This window comes from Jaculus jaculus, chromosome 1, assembly GCF_020740685.1.
Source record: "Jaculus jaculus isolate mJacJac1 chromosome 1, mJacJac1.mat.Y.cur, whole genome shotgun sequence".
NCBI classification, from domain to species: domain Eukaryota; kingdom Metazoa; phylum Chordata; class Mammalia; order Rodentia; family Dipodidae; genus Jaculus; species Jaculus jaculus.
The window spans coordinates 87,051,172-87,073,837 of record NC_059102.1 but is presented as its reverse complement, the minus strand read 5'-3'; the positions used below and the strand labels follow the sequence as shown (position 1 = coordinate 87,073,837).

General features: G+C 40.9%; 1 protein-coding gene across 2 annotated transcripts in view; it reads right to left on the bottom strand.

Annotated features, from left to right (window-relative positions):
• Nucleotides 1–22,666, bottom strand: part of Adamtsl1 (ADAMTS like 1) — a 403,127-nt gene that overhangs the window by 76,685 nt on the left and 303,776 nt on the right. For both annotated transcript variants that reach the window (XM_045150329.1, XM_004658427.2), the window contains exon 20: nucleotides 15,884–16,011. In XM_045150329.1, the coding sequence (XP_045006264.1) occupies nucleotides 15,884–16,011 (128 nt within the window). The remainder of the gene's footprint in view (nucleotides 1–15,883; nucleotides 16,012–22,666) is intronic.

Here is a 22,666-nt window from a genome sequence, read left to right as displayed (position 1 = left end):
GCTTCATATTTTACCTCTAGCTCAGTGATATACTGAGTTATTTCTTTTAAATGAGTTATTATTATTTTTTTTTTTCCTGAGGTAGGGTCTCACTCTAGCCCAGGCTGACCTGAAATTCACTATGTAGTCTCAGGGTGGCCTCAAACTCACGGCAAACCTCCTACCTCTGCCTCCTGAGTGCTGGGGATTTTTAAAGGCATGCGCCACCACACCCGGCTTAAATGAGATAATTTTTGTATAAAACTTGAGGCTTAGTTAAAGTCTTCTTGTTTATTGTCTAAGGCTACTTAGATGTTCTGATATTCTTTGTGACTTTTGTTTCCTTGTCAGAACATACTGGGAATATTTGGGTGGCACTATTTCTAGGTTCTTTGTTCTATTTCACCATACCTATCCCTCAAAAATGCTATACAGTCTCACTTACTATGTAATTACAAATTGCAAACAGATTCTTCACACTTTTTTCTTTTCTGCTATTCTATTTCAGATCAACTCTTCCACATCTACAAAGTCTTATTACCTCCACATCTCATTTAGTTCCCTGATCTGTGAAAGACTAGATGTCCCTTCATCTTCTTTATCTTCTTTCATCAGTGATTTGTAGTTTCCACATTACATGTCTTGTTATATTTTGTTGGATTTATACATAATTATTTATTCTGAAGGATGGCAAATGGCATCATACTTCCAGTTTCCTTGAAATTGCTAATAATAAGGACATGTGGTAGATTCTTTGGGATTTTCTATGTAGACAATCATGTGCAGATTGGGACAAGCTTTATTTTTTTTCTCTGACAATCTGTGTGCCTCTTTATTTCCTTTTTTTTTTGTATTATTACACTGGAATTATCTTCTTGCACTATTCTGAACAAGGGTGGTGACTGCCTGTTTTTGAATGTTAAGTGATTTTAATTGTAAACTGGATATTTTTGAATTCTGTCACATGGCTCATGGATCTTATTTAAGTCTTTCTATTTTAGCTGTTTTCTTCAAAACCACACAGGCATGGGAACAGGGAGGTGCAACCTTGTTACTATTAAGTAGAGCAGAAGGCCAGGATTCTTACTCAACTTCCTTTGTTTTCCAAGGTGGTCTTCATGGGAGTGGGTGTGGGGGGGATCTTTTCCCCTTACTGTTGGGCAGGGCTGAGCTTTCTGGCTCTCTATTGGACTTTACTGACACCATGGGGAAGCAGACTTCCTAGCTGTTGCTATGAAGTGATAGAAGTCTTACTCTGCAATGAGTGGCAAAGAAGAATGCCACAGGGTGAAAGTGAAGGCCAGGCTCCTTATTGTCCTCTAGGAGGAAGGAAACACTTCATTTTCTCTGACACTATCTCCATGAAGGGATTGGGGATATCATTTCAGGCTGTTAATGAGATGGGCATGAGGGCAGGGGGAGGCCAGGCTCTCTAACAGCCTTTGCATTTTTCGATCTTATGCTTTACACATTCTATTCAGGGTTCTCCTTCTTCTTCTTCTTTTTTTTAAAATTATTGATGTTATTCATGAAAAGGTTGCATGCATAGATCCCTTTCTCCCCACCCCAATTCTGTGGAGGGTATTCGGGGGGGGGTTATTGGTATTGATTGTGGGGACCAAGAGGCCTTGGGCAGGCTCTGTAGTCTCAGGCTATTCCCACCTATCCTGAGGCTCTTACAGTCTTTCATCCACCCTCTTTTGCAATGCTCCCTGAGCAAGACAGAAATCTGATTTAGGGTTGCTTTGTTGGAAGCCTCTGGATCTCTGTTTTGATGAGGTTTAAGTGACCATGGTATCTGTCGCCATTTCCCTGGAACTGGTTTTCAGGCTAGTCATGAGGGTATTTGTGTCACCGCTTCCAGGATTCTTAGTTGTACTGAGCAAGAAGAACAGTATAACCATGCCATCTAAGCAGCCTTCCCAGAAGTGGAGTGCTCTGAATGTTCTAGTGAAACAAGCTTGTATCAGCTGTGGAAAAACATAGCATTTGCGCACATGACCCGAAAATACTTTGAAGATTCATTTACTGAGCACTTTTGGGGAAATAAGGGACCTTGTGAGATCAGTCATAGGCCTAAAACTTAATCTATTATAAATCAAATGGATTCAATTTTGTTTTAACAGTTTATTGGCAGGGCATTCTACAATGACCTTCACTCTTCTCCACCTTCATTAACTGATGAAAACCTTGCTTTGGAAATGTTTGTTTTGAGCCCGACAGCTGCTTTTTATTTTCTGTCTTATCTGTTCACCCCTTACGCCTCTTGACGGTCACTGCCTCCTACTAGAAGCTACCTTTCTTCCTTTTCCTCTCCTGCTTGCATGGTCCTCCTGGCAGAACTATGCTTGAGTGGAAACTTGAACCAGACTTTCCAAATCTTTTATGCATATTTAGGGCCTTTTTCTTTATTTAACCTCCCATATACCTGAGATCATGTGTAAACTGATGTAGAGGTGAGAAATTCAGCCCTATCATGATATGTTGACATAAAAATGCAAGAGAAAGCCGGGCATGGTGGCACACTGCTTTAATCCCAGCTCTCGGGAGGCAGAAGTAGGAGGATTGCCATGAGTTCGAGGCTACCCTGAGACTACATAGTTAATTCCAGGTCAGCCTGGACCAGAGTGAGACCCTACCTCAAAAACAAAAACAAAAGAAAAAAAAAAGCAAGAGAAGATGAGAGATAGCAGATGGATTGCATGAAATAAAGAACATTGCCTTTAATTCCAAATCTACCCTAAACCTAACTGGCATCTTTGCGGCTATAATCTAAAGCTACCATCAGCTCTGATGGGTGACTGCATAACCTACCTATGCTCCTTCCTTCCAGTCTTGCTTCACTCTCGTCTTTTCTTAAGGTAGCCAGTCATTTCCTAAAACATAAATTTTAGCTTTCCTGCTAAAAATTTCCAATGCCCTTTCCAGGTAATTTAAATAGAATTTCTAGCTCATTTTCATGACAGTGTGTATTCTACATAGTAAGGCCCAAGTCTGCCTCACAGAGAACACACTCCTCACCAATCACTGGCTCTAGCCCACTGGCCTTTCTTTTACCTAGCAGTTTTGCCCTACCTGCCCACTCCATGTACATAAAGTCTTACGTCTCAGCTATCTGTGCAAAAGCATCTCTTAGTGAGGCCATTCCTAACTTCCCCATGTAGCATATAGCCTGTCAATCCCCAGCCCAGCATTATACATATCATTTGTCACATTGTTTTTATCAGAAGACTACCAGCATCAGTATTGACATTGTGTTCTCTGCACCCTCTCCTCACCCCGTATCTTACTACACAATCTACATAAGATTAGAAGTCACCCCTCTTTACTTTTGCCATCTAGCCCTGGCCCAAAGCAGGCCCTTAGAAAATATGTGCCAAGTGAAAAACCATGTATGCATAATACCTTGTGTGCACTACCTGATTTTTTGTCCCCATAGTGACCTTGACAGGCAGACAGGTAGCATACCACTATCTTTTCTTTAGCTCAGGCTTACCTGGAACCCATTCTGTAGCTCAAGCTGTCCTCAAATTCATGGTGATCCTCCTGACTCAGCTTCCTGAGTGCTGGGGTTAAAGATGGGCCTCATCCACCTTTAGCTGCTGTCTTATGCAGCCAAGTAATTGAGATTTTGGAAGGCTCCATAGTTTGCCCAAGACTTGCCATAGAGCTGGAAAGTCATAAGCTGAACTGGATATCAGATCTTGGACCTAAAGTCCGGTGCTTGCTACAAGAGAGTCCCAAAGTCCTGGTGTGCAGACTGGCTGCCACAGAATCCCAGGCTTCTTGTTAAAAACATAACCTGTCTTGCTCCAATACAAGAGTTGCCTCATGATGTTATAAAAACAACTGTGCCAGTGGGGAAATGAAGCTAGAGACCAGTGTTTTAGACCCACAATTACCAAGTTATTTTTCCTACAGGAATTTTAATAATAAAGGTGGTTTTTATAGCTGCAAGTGTATAGCCATAAAATTCAAATGTCAGTGAATTAAATCCAGCCTTAATTAATTATATTGAGCTTTTACTAAAAAGTAATGCTCCCCTTTCTTTATCAGTAGAGGTGCTGTTGTTAGCACAGACATCTCCTTATATGTTCCCATTACCTTCATGAGCCATTTTTAAGACAAAGTGTGAAGTTACTCAATTATTTATAATCAATAGATGGTTATAATGGAAACAATGTTTCTTTTTTAAAAAATTATTTATTTGCAAGCAGAGAGACAGAAAAGGAGAAAAGAGAGAGAAAGGGGGAGTGTATGGGCATGCAAGGGCCTCTAGCCATTGCAAATGAACTCCAGATGCATGGACCACTTTGTGCATCTAATTGATGTGGGTACTGGGCAATTGAACCTAGGTCATCAGGTTTTGCAGGCAAGTGCCTTAAACACTGAGTCATCTTCCCAGCCCCCGAAGCAATGTTTCTTAATCAATTGTTCCTCTTTCATCTGCTATAAAACAGCTTATATGTATCTTTGAAAAATTGCCAATACTTGGAGAACTTTATCTATCTATCTATCTATCTATCTATCTATCTATCTATCTATCTATCTATCTTTCTATCTATCTATCTATCTATCTATCTATCTATCTATCTATCATCATCATCATCATCTATCTATTTGAGATAGGGTCTCACTATATAGCTATGGAATATGTTAAATAGTCCTGGTGATGCTCCTGCCTCAGCACTACCATGCCCAGCTTTGTATATATTTTTGAGTCTGACTGTAGGTCTACAGAACCTGAATCTTGGGTAGTGGGTGGTGGAAGCTGTGATTGCTATTTTAAGCCATGCCTGGGTAATTCTGCTACTCAGCCAGGTTTAATATTCAATGCATTGTGCTATTCCAGCTATGGGAACGGATTCTTATGCTTCTCAGCAAGAGATTTTTATTGCAATACTTTTGGTTCAGTATCATAATATTACAAGTTGGAGTTACACTGTTCAGAGGCTTAAGAGATCAAATGATTAAGTAAGCTTCTGGTATACTAAAACAATTTCAAGTCAGATTTCTTCTTATAATAGTTAACAAAATAATCCATTTTAGGTCATTTGGATGATCATGTGGTTGGTAATTGAGTATTTCTATGTGAGCTAATGGCAGTGCCCATGTTTGTAAGCATGTGTGATTATAATTACACTGGTATTAAGTAGTATTGGTATAATTGTAGAAGTTAATCAAGAATAAAGAAGTAATGATGTAGAAAAAGAGTAAAATGATTAATGACATGCTTGTACTAAGAAAATGCTTAAAAAAAAAAAAAAAAGGGCTATGGCACATCCCAGAAAGGCCTTGAGAGCAGGCACCACAGCAAGAAGTGGGATGAGAGTGAAACCACTGTCACAGCAGGCGCCACACCTCAGCCATTGACACTGTGCACGGGCTGCCAGTTAATTTTACCAAGTTGGCATCAGTCTTCAGATTAAATTGGTGATAATTTATAGATGTTGACAGGGTTTATGGATTTATTCATTCATTTAGTCTACGAATTTAGTTGTGTTTGAGTCGCATGAGAGCAACACACAGGTCAAGCTTTATGTCTGTATAAATTTAAGAAAAATGGAAATAAAGGCAAGTATTTTTAGTTTTTCAGGCTGCTCTAAGACTGGCAGATGTAGATAGTGTAAGAACCATTTTTCTCCATTCCTCCAGATTGTATCATGCCCTCAGCATCTGAATTGAGGTTCCTGCTAGAAGAAAAGGGGACAGAGGTCATGCAGCAGGCTCCTTGTACAAACGTGGAATCTGAGGTGTAGCCAACACTTGTAAGTCAACCTCTGCAAACGTGAAGCCCACCTAGGGAGGGCTGAGGTGTTAGGATGCCTTTAAGCTGCAAGCCAGGCAAGTCCTGTTCCTGGAGAGTGAGCCCCCTGGAAGCAGGCAGAGGCAGATCAGTTGTTCCACAGTTCCAAAACACATTCCTGGGGGTGGGCAGGCTCTGCTCAGGCCTCCTGTTCTATTCTGGGTAAGACCACTATTCACTGGGAACAATACCTGCATATATACACTTGCAAAGTCTCTGGCCCAGTGTAAAGGTGACTGACACAGGATCCAGAGGAGATGGAAACCTTTCTCTTTTCTTTTTCTTTCTCTCTCTTTCTTTCTTTCTTTCTTTCTTTCTTTCTTTTTTTTTTTTTTTGAGTGAAGACAAGAGCAGACAGCATTGTAACTTTCTCGGAGCTGAGTCCTAGCCCTTTACTAGTAAGACCTTTGTTTGCCATGATGCCTTCTATTTTAGAAAATGTATGTAGCAGAGAATAAGTTGCTGTGACCAAACCATTTTTCACTTTCTTCCTGGGAACAAAGCTAGACTACTTTCTAGTCTTTTCAGTTCAGCATGGGCACAGGACTGAGTTCTAGCACGCAGTGGAATAGAAACAGAAGTGAAATGTGCCATTTCTGGGCTTGAACTATGAAAACTCTTCTACGAGTCCTTCAGGGTTTTATTAGGACAAGAAACTATTCTATTTTACCCATCATGTATTTGTAAATTGGTGAGAACAGCTGGAAATGTTAATTAGTATTTGTTGAATGAATGGATCAAGTGAGTATAAGTATTATTTTAATTCTTCAATATACATCAGAAGTATCATTTGAAAGTGACTTTTCCCCTATCTTTAGCCATCAGAGACCTCAGATTCTAATTATATTCAGCTGGAGTGCTGAAATTTTCATAAACTTTCACTACCTAAAATTAAGAAGACTAGATTTGTTCCAGATTTAGTCCACGGATAATGCCCCAGAGTAAGAATATGAAGCAGGGAACTAGGAAACAACAGCCTCTGTTTACACTGTAGATATCAAGGGTCTCTCATAAGGGCACAGCAGCTAAATTCTCCAAAAGCTCCCTGAAATGAGGATTGTCACTTGAAGAATTTAAGACTCATGACATATATGTTTAAGGGACCAAGACGAGTATGAACCTTTGAAAGCCCATTTGAATTTCAGCAACTCACACTGGCAATTATAGCTATGGATACTGCCTACCAATGTCCATTACTGTTTCTTCATGGCTAGGAATTGTTCAGTATCTTTTTTTTTTTAAAAAGATTTATTTTTATTTATTTATTTCTTAAAGATATATAGAGAGAAATAGAGAGAGAAAATGGGCATGCCAGGGACTCTAGCCATTGCAAATGAACTCCAGACACGTGTCACCTTGTGCATCTGGCTTACATGGGAACTGGAGAATCAAACCTGGGTCCTTAGGCTTTGCAGGCAAGCACCTTAACTGCTGAGCCATCTCTCCAGCCCTTGTTCAGTATCTTAATACCAGGCAACTTAACATGCACTGCTCTGCCACAGACAGTATGCATGATTGTACTTTCTTAGGTTGATTTTCCTCCCAAATACCTTTCACGTTCCAAATGCTCTCCTTGTCCTACTGTCTTTCTTTGAAGGTCTTTTCCACTTCTACCTCTTACTTCCTGAGTCCGTACTTGAACTTCTTGTCATCTCTATTTGTCCTGTTTCCTTAAAGGATATTTAATTCCATCTGTTATTTTTCCTAGGCTTCACTGCAAAAATGGCACCACTTCTTTGCCTCCAAGTCTTCTATCCCCCAAAGGATAAACTGAGTCAGTTTTCAATGTCAGAATGGTAGATAAGGGAACTTCATAGCTGGTAGTGGTGAGTACCATTTCTGTGCAAAGATTCATAGAACTTTTAGGTTTACAAGAGACCCAAAAGTGCATTTATTTAAATCTCCTCTGCTCACAATCAGGAAACAGGTTTATAGTTCTGAATCAATTTCTGAATTTGGCAATCAGGCAAATGCTTCCCCTAAAATCTCCTAGTGCTACAGGAACCTTCTTTCTGCTTCTCTCCTACTCAAAACATTGCATACTTTTAAGAAGTTGGTATTATTGAACTAAATAAATTGGGACTAGGCTTTTCTAAAACTTTGATTGGGAAATACTGTGTGAGAGACTAACAAAGGTATGGAAAATACCAGAGGCTATGTCCAAAACACAAACATATTTGGTCCAAAAAGGATCTTTAAAAAGAGTTGGTTGGGTTCAGTTAAAAATGGAAAGATTAAAAAAAGTGTTATTTAAAAATGTTTTTGGTTTGGCTTCTTTGGAAACATTGAATTCCACTTTCTTCTTTGGAGGCTGATAATGAAAATGAGCGGTATCTCTCAGGCATGGTATTATAAGGCAAAAAATGACCTTGCAAAGACACCCATGCCCTAATCCCTGGAATCTGGAACCTGTGACACAGCAAAAGGGAATTAGTTGATAAACAGCTGACCTTAAAACAAAGGCCAAGGGCTGGAGAGATGGCTTAGCCATTAAGGCATTTGCCTGCAAAGCCAAAGGATCCTGGTTCAACTCTCCAGGACCCATGTAAACTAGATGCACAAGGGGGTGCATGCATCTGGAGGTATTTGCTGTGGCAGGAGGCCCTAGCACATCCATTCTTTGTCTCTGTCTCTCTGTCTTCCTCTCTCTCTCAAATAAATAGATAAATATATTTAAAAATTTAAAAACACCCACCAAATCTGAGGTCACATAGGAGGGTGCATTCTAATCACATGAGCTCTGATATCAGAAGAGGGGGACAGAAGAATGTGCCAGTAATGCAGCACGAGAAAGGGTCAAAACAACACTGCTGGCTTTGAGGATGGACTAAGGGAGCCAATAGCCAATGAATGCAGAGGTTTCTAGGAGCTGTGAATAACATTTAGTTTGTATCCAGCAAGAAATGGGGTCTATAGTCCTAGATCATGGAACTAAATTTTGCCATCAGTCTGAATGAGCTGGAAAGGATTCTCTCCTACAGCCTTCAGAAAGGACTAGAGCTTATCAATGTTTTGATTTCAGCCAGAGCCTTGTGATTCAGGTGTTCCTCAGCCAGCATCAATTTTTTGACTTATAGAACTATAAGAAATGCAGAACTATAAGATAGTAAAACTGTATTGTTTCGGGCCTCTAAGTACATGGCAACTTGTTATAGCAGCAATAGGAAATGAATATACACACAATATACACTATCTACATCAACAAAATTTCACTGCCACCAAGAAGGCACATGACTGAATAATAAGCACACAAAAGGATGTTCAACAGGGGAGAATATAAGCAAGGACAAGGTATACATGTGTTATGTTAGTATGTTAGTAACCTACATTAATTAAAACAGTGAGAGCTGGGGACATGGATCAGCTGGTCAGAGTGCTTGCTGCTGAAAATACCTTGTCTGAGAAGGCCTGAGATTAGCCAAATCCAGTTCCCCAGCACCCATATATAATGCTGGGCATGGCCATGCACATCTGTAACTCCAGTCCTGAGGGAACCAGAGATCAGCTGTTGAAGTCAGTTTTGCATTCCTGGTAGAAAACGCCCAACAAAGAGCAGCTTGTGGGAGGGAAGGGATTATTTTGGTTTACAAACTCGTGGGGAAGCTCCAAGATGGCAGGGAAAACTGATGGCATGAGCAGAGGGTGGACATCACCTCCTGGCAACATTAGGTGGACAACAGCAGCAGACAGCGTGCCAAACACTGGTAAGTGGAAACTGGCTATAACACCCATAAGGCTGCCCCCCGGCAATACATCACCTCTAGGAGGCTCCAATTGCCAAATTTCCACCAGCTGGGGACCTAGTGTTCAGAACATCTAAGTTTATGGAGGACACCTGAATCAAATCACCATACCAGCAAATCTCTGAATCATACATTCACAGTGGATTAATTTTACAATAAAATTGTATCTCAAGAAAACTGCAAAAAAAAAAAATTAACCTGATTTTAAACTTTCTGTGGTCATTCAAGGTCAACAGTGTGACAACAAATTATGTTGCAGAAAAATTTGAGGAACTGATTTTTTCCCTGAAATTTTGTTTATTTGGACTGTGCTTAGCAAAAACACAGCCCTGAACACCTAAGGAGTATGGTTCAGACAGCCCTTTCCTGAACATTCCATGCTTTATGACTCTAACTCCCCTCTTTGATTTCATTACTATTCTCTCTCTCTACATTCCTCAGGTTACTGATATTACCACTTCTAATTAGTCAGCTGACCTTTATGACTCCCCAAGAGAATAAGGCAATATGTGGTTCTGTCCCTTACTTAATACAGTCACAGGCTGCTGTAGCTTCTCCTACAAATCATGTGTTTTGCTGGGATTGAGATAGGTTTGCTTAGACCATTTTGTTCCTTTTCTTGTTCCATTTTCTCTTTTCCTTTCCTTCCATTGTATTTCCATTTTCTCTTTTCCTTCCCTCATTTTGTTCCTTCCACATATGGTGTGTGTGTCGGGGGGTATGACACAGTGCATGTGTGGAGGTTAGAGGACAACCTCTGTCGTTTGTCCTTCCCTTCCATCTTGTTTGAGACAGGGTCTCTTTGTTGTTCATGATTGCGTATACCAGACTAGCTGGCTTATGAGACTCTGAGGGGTTCTCCTGTCTGTACCCCCATATCTGGCTTTTATATGGGTTCTGGGATCTGAACCCAGGTCTTCATTCTTGCCCAGTAAGAGCTTTTCCCGACTCAGGTGTTGCTCTAGCCCAGTGCTTGGACCACCATTGCTCAGTTCTTTGACTCCTCTAGTATTCTGAGAAGGCAAGTAAATTGGCTATACTCTCATCTCTACATGTAAATTCTATGAAAGCTCTGAGTCTTTGGTGCTCTTCTGTATTTCTGTATTTGAGAACTCAAGGTCATGGCTACCTAGCATTTTAACAGGTCATGAAGTCCCCTTGAGGAAAGGCTAACTTGGAAATGTCTGTTACCATGTAGCTCACAGTAGTTTTGGATATGTCAAACATGTCTGCCTTTCCCTTTGACTGAGGCACTGGAACAAATTTTCTCTATCAGCCTTTGTATAGGTGACCAGGTCCTCTCTGAGTCTAACTGTAGGAAGAAAACACACTGGTCGACAACTGGTGGATAAAAATTTAGGAATGTCAGTTTGAAATGGATTTGCATCATGAAAAGCTTACACAATTTCTTGTCTTTTATTGTAGCTACTAAATCATGATGGGGAAAGGCAGAGAAGGAAAAAGAAATCCAAAACAAGTACCTTTAAGTTTTATTTTCCCGGTGAGGTATCTCTGATCTCTTTATTAGATGCAGTATGTGTCAGCTCCTCATCTCACAAAGACAGAGAAACATGCCAGGAGAGGAGAAATATTTTCTGTCTCTCCCTGTGAGAACTTTAGATGAGCTCATCTGTGTTCTCCCCTTTCAATGAAAGATACACCCATCCCTCAGCCCTCATCTTCTCATTTTCCACTGATGATGTCAAGCAGGCCTTATAGTATCTCTTTTGTGATCTTATAAAATCAATGACAACCAGAAACATTTCCCCTTAGGCTATGACCTCATCAATGGTCAACACCTGGAGAGGTTCTCATCTGCATTGGTAAGCAGAGCTAAAGCCCACTGATCCAGATTGAAACAATTTACTAGGAAACTACTGCTTTCCTTCAAAATGCTGCCTCATGCCATGGAGGTGGGGAAGGATTCCCAGCAACATGGCCGAGTGTGGAGTCTGACTGGACAAGGTAGTTTTCCAGTTTCTGCTTACATCTTAACATGTCAAACTCCCCTCTTTGTCCATCCTTATGTATATGAGGTCTGTGACATTTTCATAACATTCTTATAATGCCCTGTCCACAATCCTCCTGTCTACTGTAAGCTACTCTCATCTACATTGTGAGCTATGAACCAGGAACCCATTTAAATCATTTAGAAGAGAGGAACTGGGTGCCATGGGTCTGCATGGCTGTGTTTTCAGGCTGTGTCAAGGAGAGCAATTGTGAAACACTGGCTATCTCCATTCTGAAAGATACCTGCAAGGTACTATCAAAGCTAAAGCTTAGAACACAAAGGAATCCATGGCTGGGGGATAGCTCAGCAGTCTAGAGTGCTTACTGATTAAACATGGGGGCCTGAGAGGGCCAGAGACTGCCTAGTTTGACTTCCTACAACCTACGTAAAAAGCCTGGTTTGGTATGCATGTCTGTAATCTCAGTCTGCATGAGGCAGAGACTGGAGAGTCATGGAGGCTTAATGACCAAACAACAATAGCTCTGGGTTGAGAAAGAGACCATCTCAAGGAAGTATGCGGATGAGCAATAGAGGGCACCCCAAGTTCCCCTCTGGCCTCTACACACATGTGCATAACACACATAGCTATACACACATGCTTACATCACACACAATATACTACACCACATGTACTCTACACCCCCACCCCACCCCCCACACACGGAGAGAGAGACAGACAGAGAGAAGGTAAAGTCAAAACATGAAAGACATGCTTGGAAAGAAGGGAAAAGTACTAGAGCCACTATATTGCAGACACAGGGTGGAACAAGGAAGACTTGGTGAAATTAGTATGTCTGAAATGAAATAATGTCTTCATAAATACAGAGAAATCATGTACAAGTAAGCAGTGGAATGACCATGAGCTTGAGAAGCTGATTCTCAGTACACTGAATCCAGCAATAGACAAACTCAGTGGAGAGGTCTTGGGGCTGACTGGCCAGCAAGAGTCTGTCAGGCCTCTTTCCCTGTGGCCCATGTAAAAAGTGAGTCAACTCCCCTGCTCTTGTCTAGGCGCTTTCCAGATGGCTAATTCAGCTTCATCGGTCACCATGAGGACCTTGAGAGAAAGCTGCTCAAAAAAGGCCTTCCCTACTATGGAAACAGTGGACTTTGGTTTTACACATTTGCCTTACAACAACAAAAATATCTCACAAGTACAAGTGCTGGCAAACCTACACTCCACAGCTCCAGAGTTCTGGAGTTCCCTCTTAGTGATCACACTCTTGTGAATCATGAAGAACTTTCCCTGAATTTGGTTTTCACAGGGGGACTGGCGAGACCAAAGTCTATACTTTTCTTATGACATCATGAGGACACCCTATTTTCTAGAGCTTCAAAATACTTTTTTTTTTTTTTCTATTTGGCCTACATGTGTACTGAAGTCCAAGCAAAAACTGCAAGTTCTTTTAAGGCATGACACCATTGAGATTCATGACACGGATCTGATTATAAGTGACCTAAGCCCACACTTAAGTATCAATGTTACGATTTATACTGGAAAATCCATGGAAGTAAAGTTGGACTAATGTTTTCTCATCTTAGAACTGTTTTAAGGATGTGTTTCATTCTAGAACAGCTAGCTAGTATTTATTGTGTGTGAATGATGTGTGTGGCATCAGTTTAACCTCTTTTTCATATTGACAACCTTATTTAAAATTTCATAACCACAATAGTATTAATTTCACTGATATCTAAGACTCAGTGAGGCTATATACTTTGTCCAAGATCATGAAACCACAAAGTAGTATAATTGCTAATCACATTTAGAGGTGCTCAATATCAATTCCCTCCCCCATCAAATTTAGGTTTGTTTTGGTCATATACTATATCTTGCTAAGCAAGACATTTTTTTTGGCTTTTTTTTTTTATGGTGAGGTCATACTCCAGTCTAGGTTAACCTGGAACTCACTCTGTAGCAACAGGCTGGCCTCAAACTCATGGCAATCCTCCCTCCTCCCTTAGCCTCCCAAGTGCTGGGATTAAAGTCATGTACCGCTATACTTGGCCTCCTTTGTTTTCTTTTAAGACAAGGTCTCATTTTGTAACACCAGCTGTCATGGAGCTTGCTAAATAGTCCAGACTAATCTTGAATTTATGATCTTCCTGCCTCAGCCCCTCAAGTGCTGGGTGTCATATGCGGGGCTTGAACAGGATTATGATGGATACAATTTAAAGTAAATTGTAGCTATTTCTTAATTTTCAGTTGGCACACAACTATCCATCTAGTGGCTTTACTAATCTGTAAGCATCAATAAACACAAAAACACAAAACTTTAGTTTTATTCACTGTTCTATGTCTCACAACACTTGACAGAGGGTATGCTCAAAACAGTAACTGGTGAGCCACCTCATACTGCAAGTGCAGACACTTCATAGGTGCCCATAGCAATCCCAAATAAAGATACAAATATTATCAAGATAACATTCATATTTTCAGTGTCTGCTTTCAGAAGGACTTCTTATTGCTTGATGGATATGCCAGAAGACCCCAACAAACCCAGTAGCTGAAGGACACAGCTCCCTAAGCCCAGGTGTGATGTCTGTGATCATGCTTCACCAGGCAGATCCTTTCCTCCCCACCTCGGGGGCCTCTCTGACTACTCTGTTCCTCTTCCCTGGCTTTGAATCTGTTGGTAGCTTCCAGTGGTGCCTCTTCAAAGGGCATAAGATAAACCTGATGTTACAATTGCCTCACTTAACTCCAGACAGGTTTTCATTAATCGTATTAAATCTGGGTGAACCCAGGGTATTCAGTCTGTGACAGAGCTGAACCATATCTGGATCAACATAAACAGGAAAGTTAATCCACCACTTGCCAGCAATTGGAAGGGTGTCAGCAGTGCCCACCCTAAGTCAGACTGGTGGGTGGATAGCAGAAGAAAAATTTTTGTTTTTGAGGTAGGGTCTTGCTCTAGCCCAAGCTGACCTGGGATTAAAGGTGGGCACCACTACACCCAGCCAGAAGAGATTCTAAAAGACTAGTACTGAGTATGTGGACTCTATATAGAGAGGAGCATGAAGACTAGAATTGGAATACATTAGGGGAAAGCAAATGTTACTCACACATACACACACACACACACGTGTGCATGTGCTTAGGCATTAACAGTATCAGTCTTTAACCCACCCCAGGGTCCCTGAGCTTGCTTTTTTATTTTCAACTTTCATCTTCCCTGCAAAGCTGCCTGGTAAAGGTTTCTTTCCAGACCAGCCTTAGGTCATGAGGGCAGAAATGTTGTTGCAAAACAGATCTGTAAGGGAGTAGCATGTGTGACTGGAGTTCAGTGTGACAACATAATCCCTGCATGGACGGATGAGGTCACTGTGGGGTGATGCTGGCTTTCCAAGAATCCACTGAATCATCTGATGGGAGCAGCAGTAGAAAAGGATAAATACAAACACATGCAACACACCACCATAAAGACTGTGTGGTTGAGGTCTATGGAAAAGGATCTTATCTTGATGGGATCACTGGGACAGTGGAAGGAACAATGAGTTGGGTACTAGGAAACCACAGTTCCTTTCTTATCCCTACCACCAGCTGAGTAGCTATGTGACTTCAGGTTTCCTGGCCTGTAAGAAATGAGGCAGCACTCTACTTGGTATCTAAGGACTCTTTTAGCTTCAAAGCTAAGGATTTGTCCCATGTAAAGGAGTTTTATAAAAGTACATTGCTATAAGACCATAGCCTTGAGAGACATTGTACTCAGTGTTATAATGTTACCATGAACAAAATATTTTGCTTATCCCTTGTGAAAATTGGAAAAGTGATGGCAGGTGCATTAGAAAGAGAGTTTGAAATAAAGCAGAATCACAGAGAAGTTGGTGAACATTTCTGCTCTAAGCCATGACTACAGAATGCTAGTTCCCATAGGTCTTAAAGTCAATTAGCATCATTATTTTTCTCAGTCTGTCAATCTTTCTCTGCCTCTGTTTCTGTCTCCTCTTTCTTTCTCTTTCACCATCTCTCAGTGGAATAAGCAGAAATGACAGGATCCCAAAAGAAACTTCAATGGCTGTGGCTCACAGCTCTTGCTCCCCAACATTACTTGCGCACTTCAACTTTGTGCATGCTGTTCCTACTGCTGTGAACATTCCCCCATTTCTACTTACATAATTCAATTCACTCAACATGAAGCTCTCCCAGCACGAACAAACTGTTTGCGCATCCTTTGGACGTCAGTTATAACCCTATATCTACCTTATACCATACTTCATTTCCATTATAATTACAGATTACAAATTGCCTGAAGGCAGACTATGGGTCACACTTACCTATATGCATGCATGGGCCTGCTTGGCATATTGTTTCTGAACAGAACTGGAGAGGGGTTTTCTGGTTACCTGCTAATGTGACAGCAATGGAGACAGAGTCATATCCCAAGGCATTTGTGGCATTGCAAGTGTAGAAACCCACATCTGCTTCCACTGGTGCCAAGATCTGTAAGGAATCATCTGGCTGTAGAAGAATCCTAGAGAAAAAGAAAATAAGCTGAGCCAAATGAGCTGTTTCCTTTGTAGTATTCAGTGCTGGGATGGTAAGAAGGCATTGAAGGGGCTGGAGAGATGGCTTAGCTGTTAAGGCGTTTGCCTGCGAAGCTCAAAGACCCATGTTCAATCTCTCTCCAGATCCCACATATGCCAGACACATAAAGGTGAGGCAAATGCAAGGTCACACATGCCCCCTAGGTGGCGGAAGTGTCTGGAGTTCAATGGCAGTGGTTGAGGCCCTGATGCATCAATTCTTTCTCTCTCTCTGAAATAAAATAAATATTAAAAAAAGAAGGCATCTTAGGCTTTATCCAGGACTGTGTCCTAACAACCCAGACAAGTCAGCTAGCACATTCAGCAACCAAGGCCCTTCAACCACTTTGACTGTTGTGGTTCTTTCTGATGTTAATCTCAAATAGGTTATTTAAAGCATTGCTTTTAAGCTTATTGATTACTTGATCTAAGTGGTACTATTTAGAGTAGACAATGTATGTTCTCTGAATAGTATACCACATACAACATGAGAGGGGAGGCTAGAACAAATGCTTCAGACAGATTTTGGAAAGGCTTATTAAAAAAAAGTTATGAAGGAGGAGTGGAGCTTGATTAGGCAATGGGAAGAAGGTAGGACTTCAGGCTATGAAAGGAGGCATCTGCCATGGTGTGGTGGTGGCACAGAGAAAGCAGGGTTCTATTACTGACAAGAGGGTTGTAATTTGAAGGAAGTTGTGTAACTAGCTTTCATTCCTAGGTACTCTTTTATAGCTTTATTTTCTTCATTAACCTGTAAATATTATGGGCATAAAACACAGGTTTTATTTATGAATTTCATTTTTCACTATACTACAGAGGATCATATGGAGAGAAGATGCCCAGTAGAATGAGGGTTAAACTTGCCCTTTGGGGTCATAGAGAGGCCATTCCAGGATAATCTCATGTTAGGTTTATACACTTTTCTTTGCCTGAAGTGAATTATGAGAGTTAAAGTGTGAGCACCTACCATGAATTTCAAAATTCCCAAGGGCTACCTGCTATTTCATGGTAGTCTAATGAATAGTGATGATGCCTTGAAGCTTATATTTTGGTGAATGAAGCTGAAAAAAACTAGAATGAGTATGCAGAAGGGAGATATAAGGGCTGAAAGGACAGGGTGGGCAATTCCCAGCTCCAGTGCCAGAGGCGGGGTCTTAGGTGGACAGATCATTCACAGCACAGAGGCGGGGTCTTAAGTAGACAGGTCATTTACAGCACAGAAATGGATTTGTGGCAACTTTGAGCCAATTATTCCTGCCTTAGTTATTCTTTCCACTTCCCTAGTTTTAAAAGGCTCAAAGAACTGGCCAGTAAATGTTCTGTTAGCCTTCATCTATAGGAATCAAGTAGGTATAGGGAGTCATTGTTAAGATAGGGGAGAAGATACAGTAAAGTCAGGAAAATTCTTAAGAATTTAAGATGAGGAAACAGATATCCTGACCCAATAACATTCTCCACCAGATAGTCATTTTCTTTCTTCACTATTTCTTTTGCTGAATCTCTTTAGGCTCTATAGCTTTGTAGTTCAGTATTACCTCTGGCCATGTCTCACTCTTTCTAGGGTGACCAATCTGGCAATGACTCATCCTCCTCAGCTCTGCCATTGGCCTTGCACCTATTGCTTTATTCTTTCTACCCTTTTCTTGAGAGAGAGAGAGAGAGAGAGAGAGAGAGAAGAGAGAGAGGGGGGGGAGGGAGGGAGGCAGGGAGGGAAGGAGGGAGGGAAGGGGAGGGAGAATATGAATGAATGAATTGGCATGCTAAAGCCTCAGCTACTGCAGTTGAACTCCAGATATTTTTGCCATCTAGTGGACATGTGTGATCTTGTGCTTGCCTCACCTTGCGTATCTGGCTTACTTGGGATCTGGAGAGTTGAACCTGGGTACTTGGGCTTCACAGGCAAGTGCCTTATTAACTGGCTCAGCCATTTCTCCAACCCTTTTAAAGTTTTTAAATTTTCTATTTATTTAATTGGGGGGGATGGGCACAGCAGGTCTTCTAGCCACTGCAAACCAACTCCAGATTTATGCAACTCCTTGTGCATCTGGCTTATGTGGATACTGGGAATCAAACCTGGGTCCTTAGGCTTTGCAGACAAATGCCTTAACTGCTAAGCCATCTCTCCAGACCTCTTTTTACTTTTTGTTGGAGGAAAAGCAGTAGCCAGAGAGATAAAACTGCATGTATCAATCTAGTTATATATGGGAAAGGCAATAGAATTCCAGAGCTAAGTTTTTGGATGACTTGCAATTAATTCAGTGGCATTCTAGAACATCACAACTGTTACCGAGGACAGTCAAGCTTTTGTTGTATTGAATAGGACTAAAACTGCACAAGGAATGACAGGAAAGTTACAAGAGATTGTGATATAACTTACCCAACCATTTGTCAGTCATTAGCTACTTTGAATTTATTTATCTTTGATAACAGCATCATTGTTTTCTAAAGAAATTTTAACAGATGCAACGTACTGCAACATTGTTCTTAAGTCTCTTCAGGTGTTCAAGCCATTTTACTTTTATTTCTTTAAACATTTTATTTATTCATTTGCAGGGAAAGAATGAAAGAGAAGAGAGATAAAGAGGGAGGAAGGGAGAGAGACAGCGAGGCAGAGAGGGTAGGAGAGAGAGAGAGAGTGAGAGTGGGTGTGTCCGGAGCCTCTTGCCACTGCAAAGGAACTCCTTATGTGGGACTAGGCAGTCTTGGTAAGCAAGCACCTTTAGCTGCTGAGCCATCTCCCTAAGCCTTGCCATTTTAGATCTATAAAAACTGACTATTATTGTATGCTTTATGATGTCCCAGAGAAAAGCATGCTTCCCTTTGATTTCTAAACAAGAATGACGAAAACAGGCTTCATTCAACACACCAATAAGGCAAGGATTAGAGTTGGTGAAATCCATTAGGACAGTTACCTCCCTGCAACTAACAACATTCTCTTTTCTCTACAGAAAGAGTTCTTGAACCAAATGCTAAAGCAAGAGGCCAAAAGACTCTTGTGATCTTGATTTTGGTCTTGCTAAGTTTTACTTCCTGCATCTTAGTTTATCAGCTACTAAAACCCTGCTGAAGTATGTTTTGTTTCTCAATAGAGAAAATTGTTACTCCAACATGGAGAACTTCAAGACTATCCTTTGTCATTTGTATTTCTGGTGTTTCTAATTCTGAATACCTGTGATGGTGAAGTGTGTGTGTGTGTGTGTATGTGTGTGTGGGGGAGTGAAGGGTGAGGGGTAGAAGGGGCACATAACAATGACCACTTGCTCTGAGTATACTAGATCTCCATATGCACATGGTTTTGCATCAAACTTATATCTACCTGATCTCATAGAGAGGGCATGAACCTCTCTTCAATACTGGACCTGAACCAATTTTTCTCTCTTTCTTTTAGGAGGTGATTCTCTTTCTGAAAGTACCTCAGTTCCTCTAGGCTTTGATATGGCTGAGTAAATAATTTTTTTTTTCTACTGACCAGAGGGTTCTTATGATATAATAAAAGAATAGACAAATTTATTCTTTCCAGTGTCTAAGTTAAAAAAAAAAGCAAAGCATCAGTTTAAATAAATTCATGGATTTTTTTTCTTGTTTTTCAGTGGCATAGGTAGTAGTAACCTAAGTAATGTCCTTGGAATTTCCCATCCAAAGACCCTATGTGGGCCATGGAATTATTCTATTTTAGGTCATACCTCCTAATAAGGGAAGTATTTTTAAAAATATTTAATTTATTTATTTGAGAGAGAGAGAGAAGAGAGAGGGGGAGAATGGGCACGTTAGGACTTCTAGCCATTGCAAATGAACTCCAGAGCCATGCGTCTCCTTGTGCATCTGGCTTCTGTGGATACTGGGGAATCAAACCTGGATCCTTAGGCTACACAGGCAAGCACGTTAACCACTAAGCCATCTCTCCAGCCCAAGGGAAGCATTTTTTAAGCCCTTTCCAGGCTTCAAGACCAGATTGAATGCTGTAAGTAGTAGGTGTATTTGTTCTGTTTAAAACAGTACCTTCCATATCATGCATAGGAAGAGATAGGGAGGCCTTTTCCTTATCCTGAAATCAACATTTCTTTTCTTGCTTACAGATTCCTTGGATTATCATATAAATCTATCACAAAGGGGGAATAGAAACCAATATTCATTAGGCAAGCGAACATGTGTTATATAGTTTCATATTTCCACTATTACTAGATTGGTATTTTTTTTTTTCTTTCCTGTTTTAGGGATGCATGTGTTTGCAGGTATGTTTGTTCAGGTTCATGTGATAGTCAGAGGTCAATACTGGGTGTTTTCCTTTATCACTCTCCTCATTTTTTGAGAGGGGATCTTTTGCGGAACCCAGAGCTCATAGATTTAGCTAGATTCGCTTGCCAGTGAGCCCTACGTACCACCACACCAGCATTTTGTGTGGGAACTGGGGATCTGATCCTCATGTTTGTGGGAAGTACTCAGCCATCTCCAGCCATTGGCCCTTTCTTTTCTGGATGCGTGTGCATATGTGAGCTATGTGTGACACGTTATGCATGCGGAGGGCAGAGGACAACTTCCCATGTGGGTCCTCACTCTCCATTTTGTTTCACTGTTCACTGCTTCATTCATTAGTCAGAAGCTCACATCTGACCTGAGCTTCTAGGAAATTCTCCCTTTTCCACCTGCCTTCTCACTGCAGGAGTTCCGGGTTTACAGAAGCTTGTCATAGTGTCTGGCTTTTATGTGGGTTCTGGGATCTCCACTAAGGCCTTCATGTTTGCATAGAAAGCACTTTATCCACTGAGCCATCTTCCCAGGCCCCCTTGACCCTTTCTTAAATTGACCAAGTACTGGTGTTCACTGAAGCTGGCTAGGAAGGCATGTAGACTGGCTTCATTTTTGGCAGAGAGTAATTTGGGCCAAGATTTGTAGTTATTTAGGGAAATGGACAACCTTTAGCATCTGGATTTTAAGTAGTTTGCAACAGAAGGCCAACAAAAGCTGTGAGAAGACCTCCTCTGTGAGCAACAATTCTTTTGTAAAATCAAAAATTATAGTGACCCAGAGGCTTACACTGAAGTTTTATTTTGTACAGATATTTTGGGTAAATGATTTGACATTCATGAAGCATTTCCTATCACCATTTGGCTAAGGCAGCTTTTTTTCCCCCTAATACCAAACAAAATAAAACAAAACAAAAACCTTTGCTGTTTAAATGAAATTGCCAACTAAAAGTTATTTAATGCCAGAAGCTTCATGATTGCTCAGATTGAAGTACAGAAAATATTGTTGGAATGGAAAAGGCCCCCTGACCACAAATTCTTCACCCTGTCCTTATACTTTTTTTTCTTTTGCCAACTTTATTATTTTGGCTTCTTTCTTTTTAGAAACCCATGAAGTCCTGAATTTGCTAATGTGTGCAGTTTTATCTCCTTGCTGGGTAATCCATTTGCAACTATAAGTACTGCCTAAAATGACTTCCTGTTTACTTAGGGTGGTGGGTGTTCACGTTTAGTAATCACTTGATTTTGAAAATGAAGGTTGTTTTTTAAAAAAACAATTATTCACTTATTTGAGGGAGAGAGAGACAGACAGACAGACAGACAGAGAGACAGAGAGAATGGGCACACCAGGGCCTCTAGCCACAGCACACAAACTCCAGATGCATGTACCACCTTGTGCATCTGGCTTCCATGGATCCTGGGGAATTAAGCCTGGGTCGTTTGGCTTTGCAGGCAAGCGTCTTAACTGCTAAACCATTCCTCCAGCTCAGAAAGTAAAGTTTTAGTGGAACATAGCAATACTAGTTTAAATACAAATTATAGCCGTTCTCATTGTATGATGGTAGGACGGAGTACCTGGGATGGTTTTGTACACATCAGAATGTTTTCTGTCTGGGCTTTGCCAAAAAAGTTTGCCATGGAAGAATTTCAATTCTGATTTGTCTTAGTGATTTCCTCATCTATATAAAAAATTCCCTACTTTTAAAGAACTCTGCCATTCACTAAGCCCACCCTTTTAGAAAGGATAACCCGAGTGGAAGTGTGATTTTTGGGTGGCTCTATCCTCGGCCTTTGAGGGCAGAGGCAGTGTAGACTCTAAGCCTCAGCTGGGCCGTCAGATGTCCTCTGATACTCTCGCTGACCAGCCCACGATGACCCTTTCTGCTACCTCTCTGCTGACCCCTGTCCTTTTCTTTTGCTGAGGCATACATGTTTATTGGGATAGTTCCTACTTCTCTGGCTTGCCATTCTTATACTTTTCAACTGGGAAAAACATTTGTCATTTCCATTTCCTTTAGTTTTATTAAGGAAATAAGCCAAACTAAATTGAAACTGGTTTATTTTCACCCACACCCCCATTTTCTCTTCTCTGCCTCTAGTTTTTATATTATCTGCAAACTTGGAAAGTGCATTTCATGGAGTTATGACTTCTACATATAGTATTATTCACTACTATGGTTCTGAAGTTGACCTTGGAGAAATTTCCCATCTAATTCTGTCTCCCCTTCTAAGACATTTCCATCTGTGGATTCTCTGACTTGCCCAAGTTAAATCTTTCTAAACACTCCTTAATTCATCTCCCATTCAACACTACTTTGGAACACTGTCCAGAGTGTCTGGCAAGTATCAGCACCGACAC